Raw genomic sequence first — 22,970 nt, 5'->3', positions numbered from 1 at the left:
GCCCTCCTCCCCATGGGGTTCGGGAACAGTTTGATTTTCCAGCTACGGCAGCTAGCTCTGTTACAGTAGTGGTGAAGGAATTGGCGAACGCTAGCGATTGGTTATGGCAGATCAGAGTGGCTCTGGGCAGATCCAAAACTTCAACAGAGTACCCGCCTACAAGGAAGTCAACGCTTGTCAATGGAGCGAGGCCAGACTCTGTACAAATGAAATGTACGAGTCTGGTTAGGACCAGGCTATTAGATGAGGTCTTAGAGAGGACCTTGCAGACACACTTTTGAAATACTGTCTGTTAGAAACGTTTGAAATACTGTCTGTTAGAAACGTTTGAAATACTGTCTGTTAGAAACGTTTGAAATACTGTCTGTTAGAAACGTTTGAAATACTGTCTGTTGGTTGAACTTGACTTTTTCTTTCTTCCATAGGCTACTTCAACATCTTTAATAAAGTAATTGAAATTCATCATTCTAGGTTCATACCAATCTACATGATCATTTTCCTTTTGTTCCTCTGCTAAAAGGTCTTGCATTATGCGCACTTTTGAAGTCTTGGATGAAATACAATAGTGTTGCCATGAAATCATCCAGCTGTTCAGCATTTGCCCGTTCAAAAAGCAGAGCCTTCATTTCGTTCATTTTCCTCGTGCATACTCCTAATTTGCCTCTACGCGTTGCAATACGTGAATGTAAAAGCCTTTCGGCCTCCGCGGCCGTCTGAATCTGTTCATCGGTCATTTTGTACAGGCCACACAATTAACTAGTAGCTTCTTGTCTGTATTTCTTGTACTCAAAGCTGATGCGTTATTCATTCATAGAATCGCGCCCTCCAACAACAGTGACATCTGCACCGGAGTCCAGTTTTAATGTGATCGTCTTGTCCATTATGCCTGTATCAACTGCCCAAGGATCAGTATCAGATGACAGAGCCAAGAAAGAAGCCTTGATTCTCCTCTTCTGCAATTGTCTGTACTAGGGGTGGGAATCTTATGATACCTCATGATTCGAATCGATTCTTGGAGTCACGATTCGATTAAAAATCAATTCACGATTATTTCAATTTGATTACGATTCGATTTTTAATCAAATTCCGATTCAATATATGCTTACATTTGATTCCAATTTGCTGTTTATTGTTACTTGTTTCTATTTGACTGTGATAGGCAGTTAAGTGTTAAAGAAAAAATCCCAATGCATCAAAATCTTGAAATGTATTGTTTTTCTTGCAGTTTAGTAAACTCATTGTTATAAATAAAAAAAAGAAGAATCTTGATTCAAATGCGAATCGATTTTTTCCCCACCCCTACTATGCACAGCTTTACCTGATAGGCATACACGCTGATAGTGACCTATTTTTCCGCAGGAACGGCATTTAGCATTTGTAGCAGGACACTCCTGCTTGGGGTGTGCAAGGTCTCCACATTTGTAACACTGTGAGCGTTGTGGGGTTCTGCTCTGATTGGTGTGTGGTGTTGCACCATGGCTTTTAATTGGGTGGGGTCACGCCTTCGGCGAGCACAACCATTGTTCTCTCACATATATATATTTTTTTTAATTATTATTTTCCCACCCCTAAGGGCCCCTCAATATTTGGGCTACATAGACAACGTCGGTGTCAAAATGTTCGTCATGGTCCCGATTGAGTTGCTTATATTTTTATTTACGTTCCGTTTGACGGTTTAGGCTTGAATTAAGTTTTTGTGGCAAAAAGTGACTTGCACACTTCTCAAACATACACTTTCAAAGACACACACATGGACACATGCCTAAACAGATTGTCTGCACAAACTTCATAAACACATCTTTAGACTTCAATAATACTGTAATACTGTCTGACTCTCCAACATGGGTTGCTAGATTGTTCCAGAGATAGGGGACCTTAGTGACAGCTTGCTTATCAGAACCACCTCAATGATGGCCGATTAGCTGGAAGAGTTGTATAGAATTATGTTGAATAACAAAGGTAGTAAATTCGCTAAAGTCGTCTTTGTTTTATTAGTTTATACTTATACCAGATCCAGATCTGGTTCGGTCGAGGTAAGTAGAGCACAATCGTACACACCATGAAACACTGTCAACAGATAACACATACTATCTAAAGATTAGTTTAAAACTTGTTGCTCATGCATATAGTATGACTTTGCAGTAATTTAACAGTCCAACGGTAACCAGTCTTAAAAAGTATATACACAGAATACAATCGTAGGAAGATTAGAGTAGATAGTCGTGGCCTGTGAGCAGTACAGATCCTAGGTTCAACTGGAAGGGACTGGGGGGCTGTGTGTCGTCTGGGGGGGGGGGAGACTCGGGGTCCCAGTCTGGCTCCACATCCTGGACCTCCGTGGTCTCCGCCCCACCTCCACCCCCTGGCTCAGAGAAGGGGAAACTGTCTGTGTCAGCAGGCTCTTCTGGGGAACTGGAGGTTCTCCCTTCGTCCTGGTTGATCGGGAGCTCGACGGCAAACTGAGACTGGAAGAGGGTCTGGACGTGGGTGAGGAAGGGGTCTCCCTCCCCGTCTGCCAGGGGCTCCAGGTACCGGGCGAGAGAAGACAACATCTGGATTGAGGGAGCGAGACAGAGAGTGAAAAAGAGGCAGAGAGAGAGAGAGAGAGATGGGGGTGAAGACCCAGGGTAGAGAGGAGATATTTCTCCTCCAGAGGGCTGGTGTGTCTGGTCTTACCTTCTCCAGGCAGGTGAGGTGAGAGTCTCTCCTGAACATCCTGCTCATCTGAACTCTCCTGTTCAACACAGACACACAGCCAGCTCACAAACAAGAACACAACACTGCTCCAAACGTGTGTGTGTGTGTGTGTGGGGCCAGCGCTCACCCGTGTGTGTGTGCGTATTTCTGGACAATCCACTGGGCCCTCCTGGTCATCTGACCCCAGTCGGGGACTTCCTGTGAGGACAGGAAGTCGAACCTGTAGGGGAGCTCTGACGGAACAGAGACACAAGACGACACACTCAGAAACCACACTCCACCTGAACGCCCACGGGTACAGGTGTGTGTGTGTGTGAGTGTGTAACTCACTCTGAGGCCCAGTGTGGCCCTGGTGCGTGCTGACCACCAGGCAGGTGGTGTGGGAGTGGGGGGAGGTGTTGGCGGGGTCGTAGGGGCTCACTATCATCCCTATGAAGGGGGCTCCACCACGAGAGAAATAACTCTGCAGAAGAGACACACGTCAACACACACACAGGGTGTGGATGTATAAGTGTGTGTGGGGGGGGTCCTGGGTGTGTGTGTGTGGGGGGGGGGGGTACCTGGAACTGGTCCTGGGTGTGTGTGTGTGTGTGTGGTGGGGGGGGGTACCTGGAACTGGTCCTGGGTGTGGATGTCCCTGAGGGAGGGGTTGGGGTGGAAGGTGGGGTGAGAGTGGTACCAGCCCACCACACTGTGTCCCAGGGCAGACAGCAGCTCACAGGCCTGAGTCTGGGACAGGGGGTCCATCTCACACTGCAGCCCTGTGCTCACGCTGTTACACGGCTCAGCTGCAAAGATCTGCACACGAGACACGGTCACTCATGTACAAACACTTTTACTTTCTCTTTTTCATCGTCATCTTCATCCTCCTCTTCCTCACCTGCAGGACTTTGTCTTCCTCGTTGTAAGCTCCTCCCAGTAACCCGATGACCTCACACCTGGACACATGAGCATGCTGGGAAACACACACACCCGGCTGGTCAGTAATCTCAATCATGGAACAGTGAAAGTGAGAGAGTGAGCGAGTGTGAGAGTGACAGCGAGAGTGAGAGTGTGTGTGTGTGTGTGTGTGTGTGTACCATATCCATAATAAGGAGGGCCTCTGCACAAACAATCACTTGGAAGGGCTCCTGGAAAACAGAGATACAGGGGGGTCAGAGGCAGCATCAGGTCAGAGGCAGCAGGTCAGAGGCAGCAGCAGGTCAGAGGCAGCAGCAGGTCAGAGGCAGCAGCAGGTTAGAGGCAGCAGCAGGTCAGAGGCAGCAGCAGGTCAGAGGCAGCAGCAGGTCAGAGACAGCATCAGGTCAGAGGCAGCATCAGGTTAGAGGCAGCAGCAGGGTTACATGTGACTAACTGATCTGCTCACCTGTCTGTCCTCTCCGAACGCCCGGCACGGAATCAGCTGGAAGGGATCAAACCTGAGGAGGGAGGGAGGGAGGTGGAGAGGGAGGGAGGGAGGGAGGGGGGGAGGGGGAGAGGGGGGAGGGAGGGGGAGAGGGAGGGAGGGTGAAAAGAGAGGGAGTGAGAGGAGGAGCGAGAGAGGAGGAGCGAGAGAGGGGGTCAGTGTAGCTGTGTTCTTAGTGTGGTTAATGTCCTTCCTTCGTGGACCACGTGTGTGTGTGTGTGTGGTGCTCACCCTCGGAGCCTGGGGACCTTGGAGGGGCGGGGCTGCCTGCTCAGCTCCTCCTCCCTCCTCCGCAGCTCCTCCGCACTCAGGTGCTGAGGAGAGGGGGGCACCACGGGATCAATACACCACCACATCTACAGAAGAGTGTGTGTGTGTGTGTGTGTGATGTACCTCGTACGTCTGTCCCTCCAGATCTTTAGGATCACACCAGTTCCCCCACAGATCCCTCACACGCCTCTTCCTGGTCCGCTAGAAACACACACACACACACACCTAATAAGCAACCAGCGATAAAGGAGCTGTCATGTTCTAGGTCAGGGGAGAGAGGTCAGGGGGCAGAGCTCACCATGCTCTGCAGTCTCTGGGCCAGCTGGTAGGAGTCCAGGGCATCCCTGCCCTCTCTGGGCCTGGCTCGGTCCACCACCCTGGGCCGGTTATACACCGCCTGCTCTGCAGGGGGCGACAGAGGGACCAGATCAGTCAGGAGAGAGGGAAGAGGAGACCATGAAGCAGGACTATAAGAGACTGATGTTGAGGTGCTGATGTCTGTAAGCTTCTGTAAAGCTTTAACATGTATGTGTATGTTCCATGGCTCTGGCCAGTCCTAGTTACCACAGTTGAAGTTGATGGCTCCTATCAGCTCGAGGTAGGTGTGGATCCTGCCAATACAGTTGACATCTCCACAGTTCTTCAGGCCTGGACGCACCGACGTCTTGTTCAGGTACCTGGGCTTACTCCTTACCCTGTCACACACACACACACACACACACACACTCGTTACCCCCTGGTTTACCACAAGTCCAGGAGTATGTGTGTGTGTGTGTGTGTGTTTACCATTGGTCCAGAATGTAGTTTCTGATCTTCAGGTATCTCTCTGGCGTCTTGGATGGACGTCCCTCAAAGAACTCTGGGAAAGCCTGCTTCTCCTCCTCAGCGATGGCCTCTGCGTCCAACTGGACTTCCTGTTCTGGGGCCTTCAGCTCCTCCTCTTCCTCTTCCTCTTCCTGATCCTCCCCTTCCTCTGTGATTCGTTCAGAGACAGACATCTTTCATCAGGACAGTATTCGGCACAGGCTGTCCGGGCCCACTAAAGATCATATCTGTTGTTTTAACACAGGAGAACATGAACAGAGGGAGTGTGGATGGACACCAGCTCCAGATGTCCCCCAGGTATGGAATACCTGCATGGCTGCTGTCTCCTTCGTGACATTCTTCTTCAGGGCTCTCTGGCTGGCTCTGGTGAGGTTCCCCCTCCTCCCCAGCCTGGAGGTCACTGAAGGGCGATGAGGGCACCTCAGCCTGCCCAGGAACGGCAGCCTGCTCTTGGCAGGGCACGGGACGGGGACAGGGGGGCCTGGGTCTCTGACCGAGAGGGGATGGAGGGTTGTGGCTGGACTGGTCCTGTGTGTCCCCTCCTTGGACGTTCTCTCCCAGACTGGTCTCTCCCTGCTCTGGCTCCGTGTGAGGGATCTCCCCAGAGGGGGGCTCCCCAGCCAGGACGGCCCCGCCCCCCCCCTCGTCGCTCAGGTCGTCTGTGATGTCCACCTCCTGCTCCTCGTCGTCAGACAGCCTCTCGATGCGCACGGCGTTGGCCAGCGCGGCCGCGTGGCTGGAGCTGGACTCAGGGGCTCGGCCCTGGACCTCCTCACCCGAGGGGGGCGCTGCAGAGCTGGGCTCGGATTTATCCTGCAGGCAGAAACCGGACGAGATGGACAAATCTGATAAGCCTGGGAGAGAACAATGAGGACAGACCCAGATTGTAAGAGAAGAGAAGAAGAGAGGGAGAGAGAAAGGAGGGTGACAAGAGGAGGGAGAGAAGGGGAGGGGTGGAAAGGGAGGGCAGCTGTACCTTGTGCTTGAAGTACTGACGTGCGTAGCTCTTCACCTGGAGGACTGTCCTGCTACCTAACAGCTTGGAGATCTTCGTCCACCTGCGACCAAACTGAGTCTGGACCACACAGAGCAGAGACACAGCTTAACACCTTCCTGAGGACGGCACAGGAGTGGGTCTATCCAGCTACATTCTGGCTGGAGTAGTGGTCTACCTAGCTGGTCTACCTAGCTACAGTGTCTGGCTAGCCAGCACACAGCAGTGGTCTGGGCTGGGGTGGATGAAAGCTTACCAGGCCTATCTCAAAGAGCTCCTTCTCCTGTTGAGACCAGCGACTGGAGGAGCCGGGGGCAGAGAGCTTGGCTGGAGACCTGGAGAAGAACACAGCAGTGGTTACCGAGGGAACCTGGATAGGAGATGACCACAGCAGACTTAGCCCGAGTCGACGGAGGCAGAACTCACTTCTTCACTTTGGGCTTGGAGGTTGAGTTATTTGGCCAAACATTCTTCGGCATTTCCTTTCCAGTCAGATAATACCTGAAGTTATGGTTAAGGACAGTACTAGACATCTTAAAGGGAGACAGACTGATATACAAATAGTATTTTCTAATTACATTTAAACATGTTTTGGCCTGATCATGGTGGTATGTGTATGGGAGGGATACTGTTCTTCGAGTAACATGTTCTCTATGACTTCTCTGTTCTCAGCAGTGATGGTGCTGTCTAGTTCCCATGGCTGGAGAAGACACAGGAACATATTGATATTAGCAATCCACTAAATCAGTTGAAAAGTTAACAAGTATAATTTGACTGCCCGGGCCAAGTTACCAGGATTCCAGTGCTGGTCTTCCAAGCTGACTCCAGAAACTGGTTTTGAAGAAGTCCGTCTCCTTCCAAGGTTCTAAAACGGAAATGAGACCACATTTAACATAAAGCCAAACACTTTAAGCCGATAGAGTACATATTGTGTACGCAGCGCTAGTGTGGGCGTGACAACGACCATGTCATCACTAGTGCTACAAGACAAAACAACCGTTCAGCAGTACACTTAGAAGGAAGATACATGTTATATAAGCAATATTTCACATAAGCAACAGACTTTTGTACCAAAATAGCTATCATTATTAAATTACTATGCGGTATCAGTTGTCGCAGTTCTTCGAGTCTGCCAGTGCTAGCTAATTTTGCTAGCTACGCTTGCTAGCCTGTATAGCTTAGCGTTATCTACTACTGTACAATGCTGTTGTACATCTTGCGAGTTTCAATTGTTAGTATATTTTTCTTAGTATATTTATAAGACATTGCAGGGTTCTTACCCCACGCTGGCATCATATTCATCACCCTCAATATCAACAACATCCAATTCATCCGCCATGTTGTTTCCATCAACAGAAGCCAAGGCGTTTCCGCTAGTGGATTCCCTCTAGCGCACCCATGTGGTTGGCGTGAGAACAGACCGTGGCTTAATCAGAAATATGGCATCCTTCATAAGTACAGATACTCGTTTAAAAAGACTAATCATTACTTCTACATGTTTTAGTGTCACGCTGGTAACTAGACCTCACATCATATTTGGGAAACTTTGTCAAAACTTTTTTTCAAAAATATTTTTTAGACCTTTAGAAACTTTTTTTCGAACCTTGTTAGAATTTTTTTGAAATGTCCATTTTTTCATTCTTCGTAACAACAATCACAAACTGCTTTGCACATGAAACAAATCAATTTGCATTTCCGGTAGTAAGACCACTTACATAGAACTACTAGACATTCTCTGATAAAACGCATAAAACCCATAAATGGACAGGCCACCCGGTGGCACTGTCGACCGTTAGACAATTTAGGCCTTTTCTTCTTCCATCAAAGGGCCTGTGTAGCCCAAACCATTAGATTCCCGTGCCCGCTGTGAACCCAATCTCCACATTCCCCGTCCAGAGCGCTGCATGTAATGTAGCCTGACAGACACATAATAGCAGAAATCTCGCTGACACAACTGCAGGATACTCCGCCAGGCCAGTAAATGTGGTCAATGAGTACGGACGAGGAGTGTTGATCTTCAGGGATTAAATCCAGGCTATCCTTTAAAACCCACCAGGACACATCTGAAACTCTAGTCTAGCTGCATCAATAGGGACTGTAAAGTGCCTGTTTTGCTATCCGGCTATCATGTCAACTGACAGCTACTGTAAAAGTAGCAAAAACAAAAGTGTAAAAGAAACATTTCAATTATTCATTTGACTGGGACTCGATGTACTGCTGTTTCATATTCATCAATCTGAGCGACACAGAACGTGTTCAGAAATAGCTAATTTTAAGTAATTTGAGGAGACGGGAGACAAATGAAAGACAACAAAATGTTTTATTTAGAAATTCACAGTTTCTAATGGCACTACATTTTCGTAGTTACACTCACTCCCGCTCATAAATACTGTGCAGTTCTTTTTTCTGAGTACTCAGAGAGAGTGAGAGAAAGAAAGAGAGAGATAGAGAGACAAAGATAGAAACACGAGAGCGCAAGAGAAGCTTATAAAGAAAGCACTTGACGTACAAGGTAGTATAGAAAAATTAAAACAAAAGGCTTGAGGAGTTACAAAGTGCATACTGGGCTCCTAGGAGGGCTCGCGAGGCCTTCTCGTGAACCACTGTCTCACAGGATACGCAGATTAATCAAAAGTAGTCTTTCTCCTTCCACACAGACAGAGAGGACATAGAAAAACTCTCGCATGCACACGCGACCACAAGCACTCATATACAAGAATGTATTTATACGCAAAAAAACAAACATTTCATACAAAAAGAGGGTTTTGATTCGCTGGGTCCGTGGAACACGTAAAATCACATTAGAATGGCGCGTTCCAAACTCCAAACGTTCCGAACGGTCCCTTTATCAGCCCTCCGCCCCTCCTCGTGCTTCACCCAGCATGCGTACAGTAAAAAACGATTGAACAAAAATGATGACACGACTCAATGGACAATAGAAGAGAGAAAAGGAGAGAAGAAGAGAGAGAAGAACTAGTCAGAAGAACAGATGTGGTCCGATGAGGGTTAGGTGTGTCTGCTAGCCGGAGCAGCAGTGGTTAGTTAAAAGAGTTGGAGTAAAAACAGTTCTCTATCATAGATTCCTGCTGGCCAGGCCAGGTCATAGTGAGAGATGTGAGGGGGATGGAGGGGTGCGGGGGGAGGGAAGGGGGAGAGGTAATCAGAGCCAAGGAAGGAGTGTGATGTCATGTTACAGAGTTCTTGCTCCCTTTCTCTCAGAACAACACTCTCCTACCCAGTCATGAACACAGCCTGTCAGAGCACACACACACACACACACACACACACAACATACGTATCCCTGATTTCCTTTTCACTTCTGAATATCAAGAACACGAAGATTCACATCTGCAACAAAAAAAAAAGTCATAATTATAATCGTTCGATTTTTAACCTTCAGATCTGTTATGTGCAAATCAATACCAAGAAGAGACAAACACACACACACACACACAGCCCACTCAAACTCCACCTGCTCCCTTATCGTACAATGATTCTGTCCCAAAACAACAAAAACAGCGTTTCCAGTCCTCCAGTCTGACCCAGTGAGAGCTCGATTATACAGTCTGACTGGTGTCAGATATCCGTCCAGTAAGGTCGTCACCAAAATTCAGTCATCAAACGTAACGTACAGTTCTACTCTGAGGAATACAGTCGTCCTTGGGGGCCGCCTGTGCGAAGCCGAGCGAGGCTAGAGGGGCCGCAGTAGAGGCCGGGCAGACAGTAGAGGCCAGGCACACAGAGGCTCCACAGAACATGCGGTCCAGCTGGACTGAGCCTGTGAAGACCCTCCCATATGTCTGTACCGAGGTGTGCACCTGTCCTACCCATGATCTGAGACCGTGTGTGTGTGTGTGTGTGTGTGTGTGTGTGTGTGTGTGTGTGTGTGTGTGTGTGTGTGCATACCCTGGGGGCTCGCGAGCAGAAGGAAAGGGGCGCTACGGGGGCAAGAGACCAGTTTAACCTGCAGAACACAACTGGGGAGGCTTTTAAATAAATAAATAGATAAATAAAACCGGCCCCCTAGCGCCTTCCGCAGGAGAACAGGGGCGAGACGGCAGAGGGACCACTTCCCTGGAGAGACAGCAGAGAGACCAGGTCCCTGGGCGCTCGTCTCCCTCAGAACAGGGAGGCCAAGCTACGCCTCCGGCCCACCCTGGGAACGCCGTCTACCAGGGTTGTGTGTGTGTGTGTGAGTATGAGTGTGTGTACGAGTATGAGTGTGTGTGTGAAAGAGAGTGCTCAAACCAAAACGCACTAACGTCTTCACACCAAACCGATCGCTATGACGACGACGACGACTAACAGACGCCGGCTCCCCTCCCAGCTCCTATACAGGATGTGCAAAACAGAACGAACGCAGCAGAGCTGCACCGTGCACCCATGTGACTACAGCCTTTACAGTAAACAATCCCTTTTCTTGTGTGTGTGTGTGTGTGTGTGTGTGGCTGTGTGTGTGGTTTGGGCCCAGCCCTAACTACACGTGAAGGTATGAGTGATGTGTGAGAGGATCATTAAACCACACCCAGTAAACCATTGTCAGGACTGACAGACTCCTTCTCCTGTTACTGCGCTAGAGGTGGAGGGATGTGGGTGTCTCATACACACACACACACACACACACACAAACACCTTTTAGAGTGCGTCTTCATTCAGCTGTGTTGCCTGGGTAGGAGGTGGTGGACAGAGAGATGAGGGTGTGAAGTGTTGACACCCTGGTCCCATACAAACGACTGTGGTAGTGTTAGCTCTGAACATCCAAATGGACAGAATGTGAATGTGTAGGACAGGTGGAGAACGAGAGGGAGGGGTGGAGGGGTTAGAAAAGTTGCTTGTCGTGCTGCACAGTTCTCTCAGTACGATTCATTTCATTCGTAGGAGCAGCTTCGTACCTCCGGAGGCCCGAGGAGAGGCAGGGGACTGGAGTGGAAGCTCTGCCCCGCTAGCACCTCTCCTCTCTGGGCACCGGAGTTGGATGTGGCCTGCTGACGCCAAACTCTGATGGAGCAATGTGCTTGTCCAGTAGAAAAACAGCTCACTCGTATGTCACACGTCTTTTGTCCTCCTGACTTTACATCCCACCATATTGTCTTTGTCACTTCTAAAAGAAAAAAAAACACAATCCTTCGAGTTTCTGTTTCTGTAACAGGTAAAAGCTCTATAACATATAAAAAGGCACATGACCGCAGAGAGGTTTCTGATTGGTGGGGGGGTAATGTCTGAGGAGGGGCGGCTGATGCCGGGCAACTGTTGCCATGGCGTCTGAGCTCCCCCTGTGGGCCTAGTTACTGATAGGAGATGTGGCCAGACCACACCTTCCATTCTGCCCACGATGAGTCAGCACGTGTGTGTGTGTGGTCAAGTGAGTATACATCAAAGTGAGTCTGAACTTTGTAGTAAAAATAAAATAAAAAATCGCTTTGTGTGCATCTAAAATCAAATAAATGTGTATATTCATATGCAGGTGTGTGTGTGTGTATTTCACACGTTTCCAGTGACCGCTGTCACTCCTATGGTCCCCACACTGATCTCCTTGTTTCCCTTCATCAGCTGCTGCAGCGTGGGCAGAGACTCCACGCCGCCCCCCGGCTGCACGGAGGGGAACTGCAGCTCGGCCTGCCGCGACCGCCGGCGCTTCACAGAGCGCTTCTCCTGCCGGGACTTGGAGGGGGGGAGGGGCAGGGGGAGGGGCGGGGGGAGAGGCGGGGGCGGGGGGTGTCCGTTGTAGAGGCCGTGGGAGATGGGGGGGAAGAAGGGAGTGTGGAGGCGGCCGGTGTAGGACTCCTCAGAGTGAGTGGAGGAGCTGCTGCTCTCCCAGGGGTAGTCCCGGGAGGAGTAGGAGGAGAAGGACACCTCCTCCACAGAGGAGGGGAGGGGGGGAGGAGGGGGAGGGGGAGGAGGGGGAGGAGGAGGCAGGGCGGCGTGGAAGCCGTTGCACTTGGGCGCCCCGTTGGCGAGCGGGGACGGAGAGTCGGGGGCCTTCAGGAATTCGGGCCGCTCTGCCGCCCGTGTTTTACAACGCTTCTTCTGATAGGAGGAGAGGAAGAGAGGGAGGGGTTAGCACGCCACACGCAGCCAATCACAGAGATGTATAGAAATACCCACTGATCCTGTTAACCACCTCCCTGTCAACAAAAAGATCACAGAACCAATGTACCATAACTGTCCAATCTGGACAGTTCCATATATTATCAACTGATATCCAGTACTTTGAGAGTTGATTGAGGCTCTCTGTTTTGGTGGTCAAGGCTAAGGTGGAGGGGACACACAGCGGGTAAAGCAGGGCAGGAGGTTGATGGAGGAGGAGAATGTTCAAGGTAAGACCTCTGATTAGCCTGTCTACCAGGAGGACTCCTAGGGCAGAGCAGGCCTGTGTAGCTGCCTGCCCTGCCCCTGCCTGCCCCCTCCCTGCCCCTCCAGGCTGCTGAACACAGCCCCAGGTAGACGGTGGTTAACAGGACCCCTCTAGTAAGACGACCCACTGGGCTGAGTCTCAACGTTGCTTCACAGCTTCCTTTCCTTGTCTCCTTCCCTCGCGTGTCCTGCTAAGGTCTCAATATTAAGGTATCCCCGCTAAGTCGCTCTCATGCCACAAAGACAAACCGCTGGTTCTAGCGGGGAGAAGAATCGAGGGAAGGAAGCCGTCGTCTAACTGCTGAGACGCAGCCCCCGGGTCCTAGAGCCCGTCAGCACAAACGCAGCAGCTAAGATGGCCGCCAGGGGCCAACAGCAGCGGTGAGAATGGAAACTGTACCTTTTTCTCTGGAGTAAACCTTAGAGGTTCTACAATGTACAAGTCATCGGGACCTACTGAACAGGGGAGAGAGGGGGCAGGTTAATGATGGAATGGGGGAAAACAGGAACACATACATGTACACAAGCATGACACAACCTTGCAAGTAGTAGGCCTAATTCTTTGCCAAACCGTCCTGGTTTAAAACACAGACAAGTAAAGCGCGCTGCTGTGCGCTCAGTTGTTCTGAACGAGGAGAAGCAGCTGGGGTTTTACTACTTGCAACGTTCTAACACTGGAGCCAGCCCAAAGCACTGAGGTCTACTCCTTTTGTCAGTTCTCTCTGAGTATGGAGGCAAGCTGGGAATGACAGGCTGGCGAGTGCGCATACACACGCGCGTGCACACACACACTCTCTCGCACACACGGCGGAGGGAGAGAGAAAAACAAGAGGGAGGGGGAGGTCTACGTTTCATGGCTGCCTGAGTGACAGAGCTGGACAGAGGCTGGTCATGTAGAGGTAGAGAGAGGTAGAGAGAGAGAGAGAGAGAGAGAGAGAGAGAGAGGTAGAGAGAGAGAGAGGTAGAGAGAGAGAGAGAGAGAGAGAGAGAGAGACAGAGACAGAGACAGAGAAAGACAGAATGACAGAGACAGAGAGAGACACAGACAGAGACTGAATGTGACTGACAAAGAAAGGGAGAGACAGAAAGCGAGAGAAAGAGACAGAAACAGAGAGAGAGATAACGTGTGATTGCAGAGGTGTAGTGTGGTCTGCTTTGGCCAGGAGGGGCTGGTCTGTCCAACTGCTACCGAGGAAGAGCGACTATGGAGACAGAACAGGAGAGGGGAGAGACAGTGTGTGTGTGGGGAGGGGGCGAGGAGGAGAGGGGAGGAGAGAAGAGGGGGGTGCCCCTCCTACCTTCTGTGGAGGTCATCTGGAAGGACTTGGAGCGGACGAGAGGACAGGACACCCTGCGCTTCAGACTCATGTCATCATAGGAGGAGAAACACCTGAGACACACACACACAGAGGGGTAAGAAGCCCGGAGGATGACAGGATGTGCAGGGAAACACCTGAGACACACACACACAGAGGGGTAAGAAGCCCGGAGGATGACAGGATGTGCAGGGAAACACCTGAGACACACACACACAGAGGGGTAAGAAGCCCGGAGGATGACAGGATGTGCAGGGAAACACCTGAGACACACACACACAGAGGGGTAAGAAGCCCGGAGGATGACAGGATGTGCAGGGAAACACCTGAGACACACACACACAGAGGGGTAAGAAGCCCGGAGGATGACAGGATGTGCAGGGAAACACCTGAGACACACACACACAGAGGGGTAAGAAGCCCGGAGGATGACAGGATGTGCAGGGAGTCACTAAACAATGCAGAAGTGAGCCCGCGTTCTATTTGAGACACAAAGGCAGCACACTGGATGAAGGGAAACATCAGACGGACGCGTACCATCATGGAAGAACCGTACGAGCAGAACAACGTGGATCCATCACACAATCCTGTGTGTGTGTGTGTGTGTGCCTCAGTAGAAGACTTGTGCATGAGTATGTGTTTGTGACAGTGTGTGAGCGTGGTTGTGTGATTGTGAGAGCAAATGTGTGTGTGTGTGTGTGTGTGTACCTCTTGGGGCTAGGGTAGTGGGTGCTCTTGGGCAGGGCTGTAGAGGAGGTATGTGGGCTGGGGGCGGGGCTCCTGCAGCACTGCAGACACAGGAACAGCCCCAGACACAGAGCCAGACACAGACACACCACCAGGTAGATCTGCCGGTCCGACACCTGCGCACACACACACACGTTTAGGACACACGTTTAGGAATAACGGCACACACTTCACCTGGAGGTAGTTGAGTTGAGGTGTGTGTGTGTGTGTCGTACCTCTCTCTGTAACTGGACGACCGAGACGGTGAGGTTCAGCATGAGTGTGGTGACGTTCTCCAGCTGGCTCTGCAGCATCTGGATGGACTCAGTCTGTCTCTGGTCCTGGGGGAGGAACAGACGACAACAGGCATCATTACCCACCGTCAGAGGGCTGACCTGCAGCCAGGACGGCTGACCTGCAGCCAGGACGGCTGACCTGCAGCCAGGACGGCTGACCTGCAGCCAGGACGGCTGACCTGCAGCCAGGACGGCTGACCTGCAGCCAGGACGGCTGATCTGCAGCCAGGAGGACCCACCTGCTCTTCAGCGATGCGTGAGGTGTTCTGCAGTTTGATGATGGTCTTGTTGAACGCTCTCTGCATCTCCTCCATCTGCTTACGGTACCTGATGAACACACACGCGATCACAGCTGAGTAAATGAACACGATCAGTGCGATGTGACTGATGCTGTAGATAGCAGAGGTCAGGACAGCCAGGCTCCCGTCCAGGTCAGATGACCTCTGACCCCGGGGGTTCTCCTCACCTCTGGCTGAGCTCCTCCAGATACCTGCTGGACAGGCTCATGTTCATCTCCAGGGCCTTGATCCTGTTGTTCAGCCTCATGAAGACACTCTCCTTCTGGCTGGAGCCGTGGACCGCCCCCCCGTTCAGGCCCCCGTTCCCCCCTCCTCCCCCCACGTCCCCGGCGCTCTGCAGCTCGGCGTAAAAGTCCGTGGCCGTCCGGTGGATGTTCCCGTTCCCTCCACCCAGCAGGAGGTCCTCCACGGTTTCCTCCGCCCCACGATGGGGATCCGAGGCCTGGGTAAGAGCATCCGCCTGCTCCCCTGGGCCCTGGTTCTGTTTGTCCCCACCCTCCCCCCCAGGTCTGGTAGAGTCAGAGGCTGTGTCGGGCTGGGGGGGGGCTGGGGGCAGCTCTGTGGGGGGGGGGATTTCCGCGGGCCTGGTTGCCGTGGGGAGGGGCTGGATGGGCTGCTCCTTCAGGGGGGGCAGGGGGAGCTCCAGGTGGGGGGAGGCTGTCTCGGAGGCGGGGGCCAGGAGCGGGGTGCTGGGGCTGGGGGTCAGAGTGGCACTGCTGGCCTGCTGGGTCTCGGGGACCGAGACACCCTGGAGGACCGGAGGGGGGGCCAGGTCCAGGGCCAGGTCTTTGACGGGGGGCAGGGGGGTCTCCTCCTGGGTGGGGGTGGGCTGGCTGAGGGAGGCTTGGGAGAAGCTGTGGGGGGGGATGGTGGAGGTGCGGCTGGGCTCCAGCAGGATGGGGGTCTCGGGGGTCTCCGTGTCCGGGGGGAGGGTGGCGGAGTGCGTGGGGGGGGAGGGACCCTCGGAGGGGGGCTTGCCCTCGGGGGCCGCGTCCAGATCGGACACCTGCTCCGTGAGGGAGGGGCGCTTCTGGGTGGGAGTGGGGGCGGGGACAGCAGGGGCGGGTGCGAGCGAGGGGGCGGGGGTCTGCGAGTCGGAGGGGGCGTGTCTGGGGGGGTCGGCGGGTGCGTGGTGGCGGGGGCGTGGCGGCTTGCGCTCCCGGGCGAGGCGGGCGGAGCAGCGGCGCTGCAGAAGCTCCGTCAGAGTGGCCACGCACGACACGGAGGACAGGGACGGCACGGAGGAGAGGGGACAGTACAGCCGGCTCTCCCTCTGCCACGCCTCGCGACTCCTCACCTTCCTCCTCTCCTCCTCCTCCTCCTCCTCTTCCTCCTCCATCAAGGTGACAGTGGACTGCCTGGGCTCCTCCTCTTCCTCCACCAGGGTGACGATCTTTCTGTCCTCGGAGGGGTCGGGGGAGGAGGGGGGAGGCGTGGGGGAGGCGGAGGAGGAGGGGGGCTCTGGGTCCTCCTGGGGGGCGGGGGGCTCCGTCACATCAGCCTCAGGTCTGTGGGGGGGGGGGGGGGGGGGCACGGGGGAAGAGACAGTTAGAGAGAGACTCAAACAGCACCCAGAACAGTTTGAGTGTGTGTGTGTGTGTGTGAGAGAGAGAGAGTGTGCACATATATATATGTGTGTGTGTGCAGGACGAGACAAGTGTGACGTCCTTCCCTAGTTGAGTGAGTGAGATGAACGACTTACTCTGCAGAGCTGCTGGTGAGGGTGGAGGTAAGGGTGGAGGTGAGCTGCACCTCAGCCCTCTCCCCTGTCTCATTCTGGGCTTCTGTCGATGCGTTGGCTAGGAGGGATCAAGTGATGGTGAGAATGAGAGACAGAGAAAAGGAGAGACAGAGAAAAGGAGAGACAGAGAAAAGGAGAGACAGAGAAAAGGAGAGACAGAGAAAAGGAGAGACAGAGAAAAGGAGAGACAGAGAGACAGAGAAAAGGAGAGACAGAGAGACAGAGAAAAGGAGAGACAGAGAGACAGAGAGAGAGACAGAGAGACAGAGAGACAGAGAGAGAGAGACAGAGAGACAGAGAGAGAGACAGAGAGACAGAGAGAGAGAGACAGAGAGACAGAGAGACAGAGAGAGAGACAGAGAGACAGAGAGAGAGACAGAGAGACAGAGAGACAGAGACAGAGAGAGAGAGACAGAGAGAGAGAGACAGAGAGACAGAGAGACAGAGAGACAGAGAGACAGAGAGAGAGAGAGAGAGAGAGAGAGAGAGAGAGAGAGAGAGAGAGAGAGAGAGAGAGAGAGAGAGAGAGAGAGAGAGAGAAAGGGAACTGAGAGCTGTACTTCCGTCTATGTGGTAGCTGGACTGCTGTCTGCTTTAAGTGTAAACAGCCTCAGCTCAGAGCAGCCAGCTGTCAACCCGTGTGTAAAGAGGGGGGGGGTCTGGAGCCGGCCCGGCCCACTGTGGCCCAGAGTACCCCCACCACCACCAGGGGGTTTAGGCAAGGTAGAGAGGATGCAATTTCCTGACGGAGGTGGGGGGTGGGGGGTAATTGAGGACAGGGGAGAGCGTTGCTTCACAGACCCCCCTTCACTGCCCCCCAGCCCCCCTAAAGCCCCCCAGCCCATCAGATCAGACACTGACAGCCGTTGTTCTGCTCCGAATCTACCAACGACCTCCTGCCAGCATTGAAATAAACATCTGGCACTTAAACTAAGCCAGCATGCGCATGCACACACACAGGTTTCACAAACACACACTGTATAAAAAGAGCTCTGACCCAGTTTTCAGAACCACACAATCGAAACAAGATGGAGCAGAAAAGTGGAATCCAGACCCAACAAGCCGAACAGGGCAACAAGGAGGTGGGGGGAGGGAAGGGGGGGGGGGGGGCGAGAATTTCCCAGTAACGCTGAAGCAGAACTAAAACTAGCAGTGCTGAAACCAGCAGTGTGCCAAAGGACAGGCCTCAGCTCGTACTGTCACATGACTGCTACACAGAGGCAGCGTGGCTGAGCTGGAAGTCTGCTCTGATTGGATCATCTGAGCTGGAAGCCTGCTCTGACTGGATCAGCCGGTTAGGGGTGTTTGTTGGGTTCCTCTGGAAGGGTGAGAGGTTATATTCCCAGATCTGAGATGGAGTTTGGGCTAGTTTAGGGTGAGTCAGTTTGTGGGGGGTGAGAGAGAGATATATTTAGAGAGAGAGAGAGCGAGAGAGAGGAAAGACCATGGTAAAGAGCACCCTTGTATAAACTTAGAAGGGCCAGCAGCACCAAGCTAAAGTTTACACAAGTGTATTTTCTCCCCAGTAAACTCTCGGTAAACTGCTAATTTTGTAGGACTGAACCAGCTTCCTTGTCATGAACCTCTGGTATTTCTACCAGAATGGAAACCCACACTGCCAGGAATGCTGGAGAGGAGAAGAGAGGAGGAATGTGAGGCAGGGGAGAGGGAGGTGCAGTAAGGGGGTCAGTACCTTCTATTGGGGCCCCCCCCTCCAGCTCAGGTTTGGCCCCCAGCACGTTGGCAGCTATGTTGTTGACCATGTTGATGATGGCATCTGTAGGGGAGTACAACACACACACACACACACGTTTAATTGGCCTTATGCTGCTTTCACCTCTACTCCTCTTTCCTCACCAGACCTTCCTCTCCTAACTAGCCCTGTGTGTGTGTGTGTGTGTGTGTGTGTAGGGGGTGGGGGGTAAGGGTTTTCTAACCAATCAAACTGCAAGCCTGTGCCCTGGCAGAACCCCAGCCTTTCAGACAGAGGGGCTCCAGTGTGTGTGTGTGTGTGTGTGTGTGTGTGTGTGTGTGTGTGTGTGTGTGTGTGTGTGTGTGTGTGTGTGTGCCACAGAGAGCCCAGTATGCACCATACTATGCATCAGTAACTGGTGGACCCCCAGTATAGTTTGTAGGCTTAGTGAGTGTGTGGGTTTGTGTATTTATATCGGTGTGTGTGTGTGTGTGTACACAAGTCACCAAGTGGGAATACAAAAACTGAGGGAACATTCAGCACTTTCTGCTTTCCAGGAAAAGGGTCTCAAGCCTTTCCAAGAAATGTACGAACACATGTGCTCATTCTAGATCTTTCTAGCCATGTTGGAAATAAACACAGCTATTAAGGGTGTGTGTATGAAGATGTGTGTGTTTGTGTGAGAGATATAGTATGTGTGTGTGTGTGTACGTACTTGTAGCAGAGCCCAGTAGATTCTTAGAGGACTTGTCCTCCGAGTGCTGGTACCCTGGGGGGTAGTCTGTGGGGGGCAGGGGGGGACAGGAGGGGGGAGAGAGTGTTAAGAGTCAAGGCTTCAGTAAGAACCCAGTCCAGCACACAGGAGCCCCCCTCACAAGCCCCCCTTACCATAGTCTTCGTCCAGGTACTCCAGCCTCTCTGATGGGTACTGGGAGTCTGCAATCTCCTCATACTCCTCCACCATGCTGGTGCCAAACACCCTGGACACACACACAGTTAAACACTTATTTCCAGTCTTCAACTTTGTACGTACATACACACACACACACACACACCGCACTTTGACCTGGTAGGCAAACCAAGAAGGCGCTTACATTGCGTTCTATAGTGTTCTCTATACTATCTTAACCAAACATGGCCGTGTTCAGGCCCAGCGCTGAGAGATAAGGGCCGGGCCCCAAGCTCACCACCAGGACGACCTCTACGCTCTGAAGATCTGGCATCCATCTGCTCGGATGAACAGGTACACCAGCTCTGAACTTTGACCCATTTCTAGAACGTTGATATGAAAGGTTCTGTTTTACAGCAACCTTTTACAGCCCCCCACCCCTGGCAGCTGTGTGTGTGTGTGTGTGTGTGTGTCTGTGTCGGGTGGAGGGAGAATGTCTGGGGAAGAACCAGGCTGTGCGAGCAGGTGCACTCAAGGTAATCCTCCGTGCGCAGAACGGTCTAGAAGACATCCAGCAAGACTGGTTATGCTGCAACCCCCGCCCAGCCACTGAGAGGGATATGGACACTTATTTACAAGGCTTAGAGAAAGAAAACGAAAGAAAGAGAGCAAGAAAGACAAGAAGAAGAAAGAGAGAGGAAGCGAGAGGTGCACCCTGAGGCAGCAGGGGCGGGCAGAGCCTGTTTTTGTGAAGAGAGAAGAGTGTCAGCCTGCTTCCCAAGCAGAGCTGGACATGGGCCAAAACAACACACACTTCCTGGAAACCATGTGCAGTATGTGCCCCTCCCCCAGCGCATCCCAGCTATCCTGGGAGACCCCAGGATGTGCACACTGGTACAGTATACATTTTACATTACATTTAGTCATTTAGCAGATGCTCTTATCCAGAGCGACTTACAGTAAGTACAGGGACATTCCCCCCGAGGCAAGTAGGGTGAAGTGCCTTGCCCAAGGACACAACGTCATTTGACACGGCCGGGAATCGAACTGGCAACCTTCAGATTACTAGCCCGACTCCCTAACCGCTCAACCACCTGACTCCCTATACACCACGACGGTACAGACAATGTTTTGGATTCTCTCAGATACGCATTAGCACCGCTGGAGGGGGTGACTGGAGCCAAATGTCCTCATGCTCTAACGAAGCCCAGAAGCGTGTGAGGGGAGACGTTAGACGTTGGCTGGGTGGATAAAGAGCGATGTTGTTGGTGGTTAGACAAGATGTCTGTCCTGCCGTGTCTTGTGAAGACCACTGCTGCGGAGCCCGGAGGAACACCCCAGCATTCAGCTCTTCCTGCTCTCTCTCACACACACACCTCGGGGGGTGCTGTATACTGGAGCCTCTCTCAGAGATGAAGACAGGGTCATACTCTACTCCCCCCCTCAGGCCCATTCCTCTTGGCCAGCACCACGTGGAGCTTTTGAAAGGCTTCTTCAGTCTCAGGCTCTGTGGTAAACAGCCTGGAGAAAGCTATCTGGAGCTGCACACACTAAGGCATAGCTAGACCGAAAACCACCACTCTGAACGCCTGGAGGAGTTGGGTTGAGAGTGTGTGTGTGTGTGTGTGTGTGTGTGTGTGTGTGTGTGTGTGTGTGGGGGGGGGGGGGTGTATATATGTGTGTGTGTTTCCTCACCTTATGAGACTGAGGGGACAGAAGTGTTCTGATCCAAAGTGTGAGAGAAGCTCCACCTGTTCAAGAGGGAACACACACACACACACATGGTTAACGCACACACACACACACAGTTAACGCACACACACACACAAAGTAAACACACCCACACACAGCCAGAACAATGACCAATCCAGTTCTGTCAACATCTTCAGCCCAACAGTCATTCAGGAAGTCAACACTTTTAGTGAATTAACAATACTCACTAAATCAACAGGTAAACCAAGTGAATTAACAGTCACGTTGCCAAGCTTTCAGTGTCCTCTGAGTGAGTGTACATATTTTACAACGCTCCAATGGCTGTCATGCATTTACTGGGACTGTACACTGCCACCAAAGCTCCCCACTATAGTGCAATACAGATTAGTAAGCCTCTAGGAGAGAAGGGTACCTTTATGTACTTGATGAACATCTGATGCAAGAGGAAGGGCAGAGAGAGAAAACACAGAGAGAGAGAGAGAGAAATCAGTAATAATAAAAAAAAAGATTGATTCATGCCACAAGCAGGTGAAGCATTTGTTGACAGTTTTTCAGTTTCTTTTTTCTTCTTTTCGGAACGAAACACACACACAACACACACACACAGAACGTGGACTTCCCACACAGAAGGCTTGCTCTAGGAGAGACTACACAGCAGCGTAGAGACAGCAGCAGAGAGACACAGACATACGTGAGGTGGAGAGACACGAGACATCAGAGAGACAAGACATAACAGGTCTCCCACACCACGGGCTCAGCCCGTCTAATGACTTTCCAAACTATTTGAATTAACGGCATCACAGACAATGAACGCCACGTTTTTACCACGTCAACGGGTTCCTGCCGTTCAACACGGACATTGAAAGCAAACAGTTGAAGCGAGGGCAAACAGAGAGATGGTGAGGAGAGAGAGACAGCAGAGATAAGCAGCTTCTTCAGAAACCTCCATCAAACAACCTCTTCATAATATGGTGCCATCTTCAGCTTCCTGCTGTATTCCAGCCCTCCAGCACACACACACACACACAGGTTTGTTTTACTATCATAGTGAGGACCGAAAATTCTCTCCCGGGGTGGTCAGTCCATGATATCGATGGCAAAACTGTGCAGTCACAAGGAAGTTCTCTGACCTTAATACAATGCGTAGATTGTCAGTGGCGTGTGTGTGTGTGAGAGAGTTAATGTGGAAGGAACATGAAAGGACAGCCACCTTGATGTATTTAGCGTAGAGCTGTTCGTCCAATGGGAAGCTCTGGACAGTCCGCTCGTCACGGGCGTGGAAGGTGCCCAGCTTCACCCACTTGTTGGTGGGGTACCTGAGAGAGGGGGAGGGGGTGAGACAGGGAGCTCCACACGGACTGTGTGTGTGTGTGTGTGTGTGTGTGTGTGTGTACCTGTCACTGATGGAGACCAGGAAGTCTTTAGGTGTGGAGGAGAAGAGCTCAAAGTTAGCGATGTCCAGCTGCTTCACCTGGATGGGCTCACAGAGCTCTATCACAAACCTAGAGATAGAGAGAGAGATAGAGAGAGAGATAGAGAGATAGAGAGAGAGAGAGAGAGAGAGAGAGGGGGAGAGAGAGGGGGAGAGAGAGGGGGAGAGAGAGAGAGAGAGAGAGAGAGAGAGGGGGAGAGAGGGGGAGAGAGGGGGAGAGAGGGGGAGAGAGGGGGAGAGAGGGGGAGAGAGAGGGGGAGAGAGAGGGGGAGAGAGAGGGGGAGAGAGTGTGAGGAGCATGAACAGTTTGACAGTGAGTC

The 22,970-nt window shown here is 52.0% G+C and overlaps 2 protein-coding genes across 3 annotated transcripts in view; both read right to left on the bottom strand.

Annotated features, from left to right (window-relative positions):
- Window positions 1–1,969: 1,969 nt before the first annotated feature.
- On the bottom strand, window positions 1,970–7,636 carry mysm1 (Myb-like, SWIRM and MPN domains 1). The gene is made up of 20 exons (XM_062450820.1): window positions 7,472–7,636; window positions 6,984–7,056; window positions 6,821–6,891; window positions 6,618–6,692; window positions 6,448–6,526; window positions 6,174–6,272; window positions 5,506–6,010; window positions 5,159–5,345; window positions 4,937–5,067; window positions 4,671–4,774; window positions 4,496–4,573; window positions 4,334–4,416; window positions 4,064–4,115; window positions 3,777–3,827; window positions 3,578–3,652; window positions 3,307–3,495; window positions 3,028–3,160; window positions 2,825–2,930; window positions 2,677–2,734; window positions 1,970–2,552 (listed from the first exon to the last, which is right to left on the bottom strand). The coding sequence occupies exons 1-20, from the start codon at window positions 7,528–7,530 to the stop codon at window positions 2,208–2,210; spliced, it is 2,553 nt and encodes an 850-aa protein (XP_062306804.1). The 5' UTR covers window positions 7,531–7,636; the 3' UTR covers window positions 1,970–2,207.
- Window positions 7,637–8,492: 856 nt separating this feature from the next.
- suco (SUN domain containing ossification factor) overlaps window positions 8,493–22,970 on the bottom strand; it is a 36,094-nt gene continuing 21,616 nt past the window's right edge. Inside the window, exons 10-24 of one of the 2 annotated variants that reach the window (XM_062450373.1) lie at window positions 22,613–22,720; window positions 22,429–22,534; window positions 21,631–21,651; window positions 21,201–21,256; window positions 19,505–19,596; window positions 19,332–19,397; window positions 18,617–18,700; window positions 16,885–16,981; window positions 15,350–16,690; window positions 15,123–15,210; window positions 14,824–14,928; window positions 14,570–14,724; window positions 13,844–13,935; window positions 12,946–13,001; window positions 8,493–12,218 (exon numbers count right to left, since the gene is read on the bottom strand). In XM_062450373.1, the coding sequence (XP_062306357.1) occupies window positions 11,673–12,218; window positions 12,946–13,001; window positions 13,844–13,935; window positions 14,570–14,724; window positions 14,824–14,928; window positions 15,123–15,210; window positions 15,350–16,690; window positions 16,885–16,981; window positions 18,617–18,700; window positions 19,332–19,397; window positions 19,505–19,596; window positions 21,201–21,256; window positions 21,631–21,651; window positions 22,429–22,534; window positions 22,613–22,720 (3,013 nt within the window). In that variant the 3' untranslated portion in view covers window positions 8,493–11,672. The remainder of the gene's footprint in view (window positions 12,219–12,945; window positions 13,002–13,843; window positions 13,936–14,569; window positions 14,725–14,823; window positions 14,929–15,122; window positions 15,211–15,349; window positions 16,691–16,884; window positions 16,982–18,616; window positions 18,701–19,331; window positions 19,398–19,504; window positions 19,597–21,200; window positions 21,257–21,630; window positions 21,652–22,428; window positions 22,535–22,612; window positions 22,721–22,970) is intronic. The other variant, XM_062450374.1, reaches the window with a different exon arrangement.

Source organism: Osmerus eperlanus, chromosome 24, assembly GCF_963692335.1.
Source record: "Osmerus eperlanus chromosome 24, fOsmEpe2.1, whole genome shotgun sequence".
Taxonomy (NCBI): Eukaryota; Metazoa; Chordata; class Actinopteri; order Osmeriformes; family Osmeridae; genus Osmerus; species Osmerus eperlanus.
This window is presented reverse-complemented; position numbering and strand designations above follow the sequence as displayed.

Coding starts and splice junctions, on each gene's coding strand:
- mysm1 (XM_062450820.1), bottom strand. CDS start 7,530: ATGGCGGATGAATTGGATGTTGTTGATATTGAGGGTGATGAATATGAT. Junction 6,527..6,617: donor TCCAAGCCCAAAGTGAAGAA/GTGAGTTCTGCC, acceptor GTTCTTCTCCAG/GTCTCCAGCCAAGCTCTCTG. Junction 5,346..5,505: donor AGGAGACAGCAGCCATGCAG/GTATTCCATACC, acceptor AACGAATCACAG/AGGAAGGGGAGGATCAGGAA.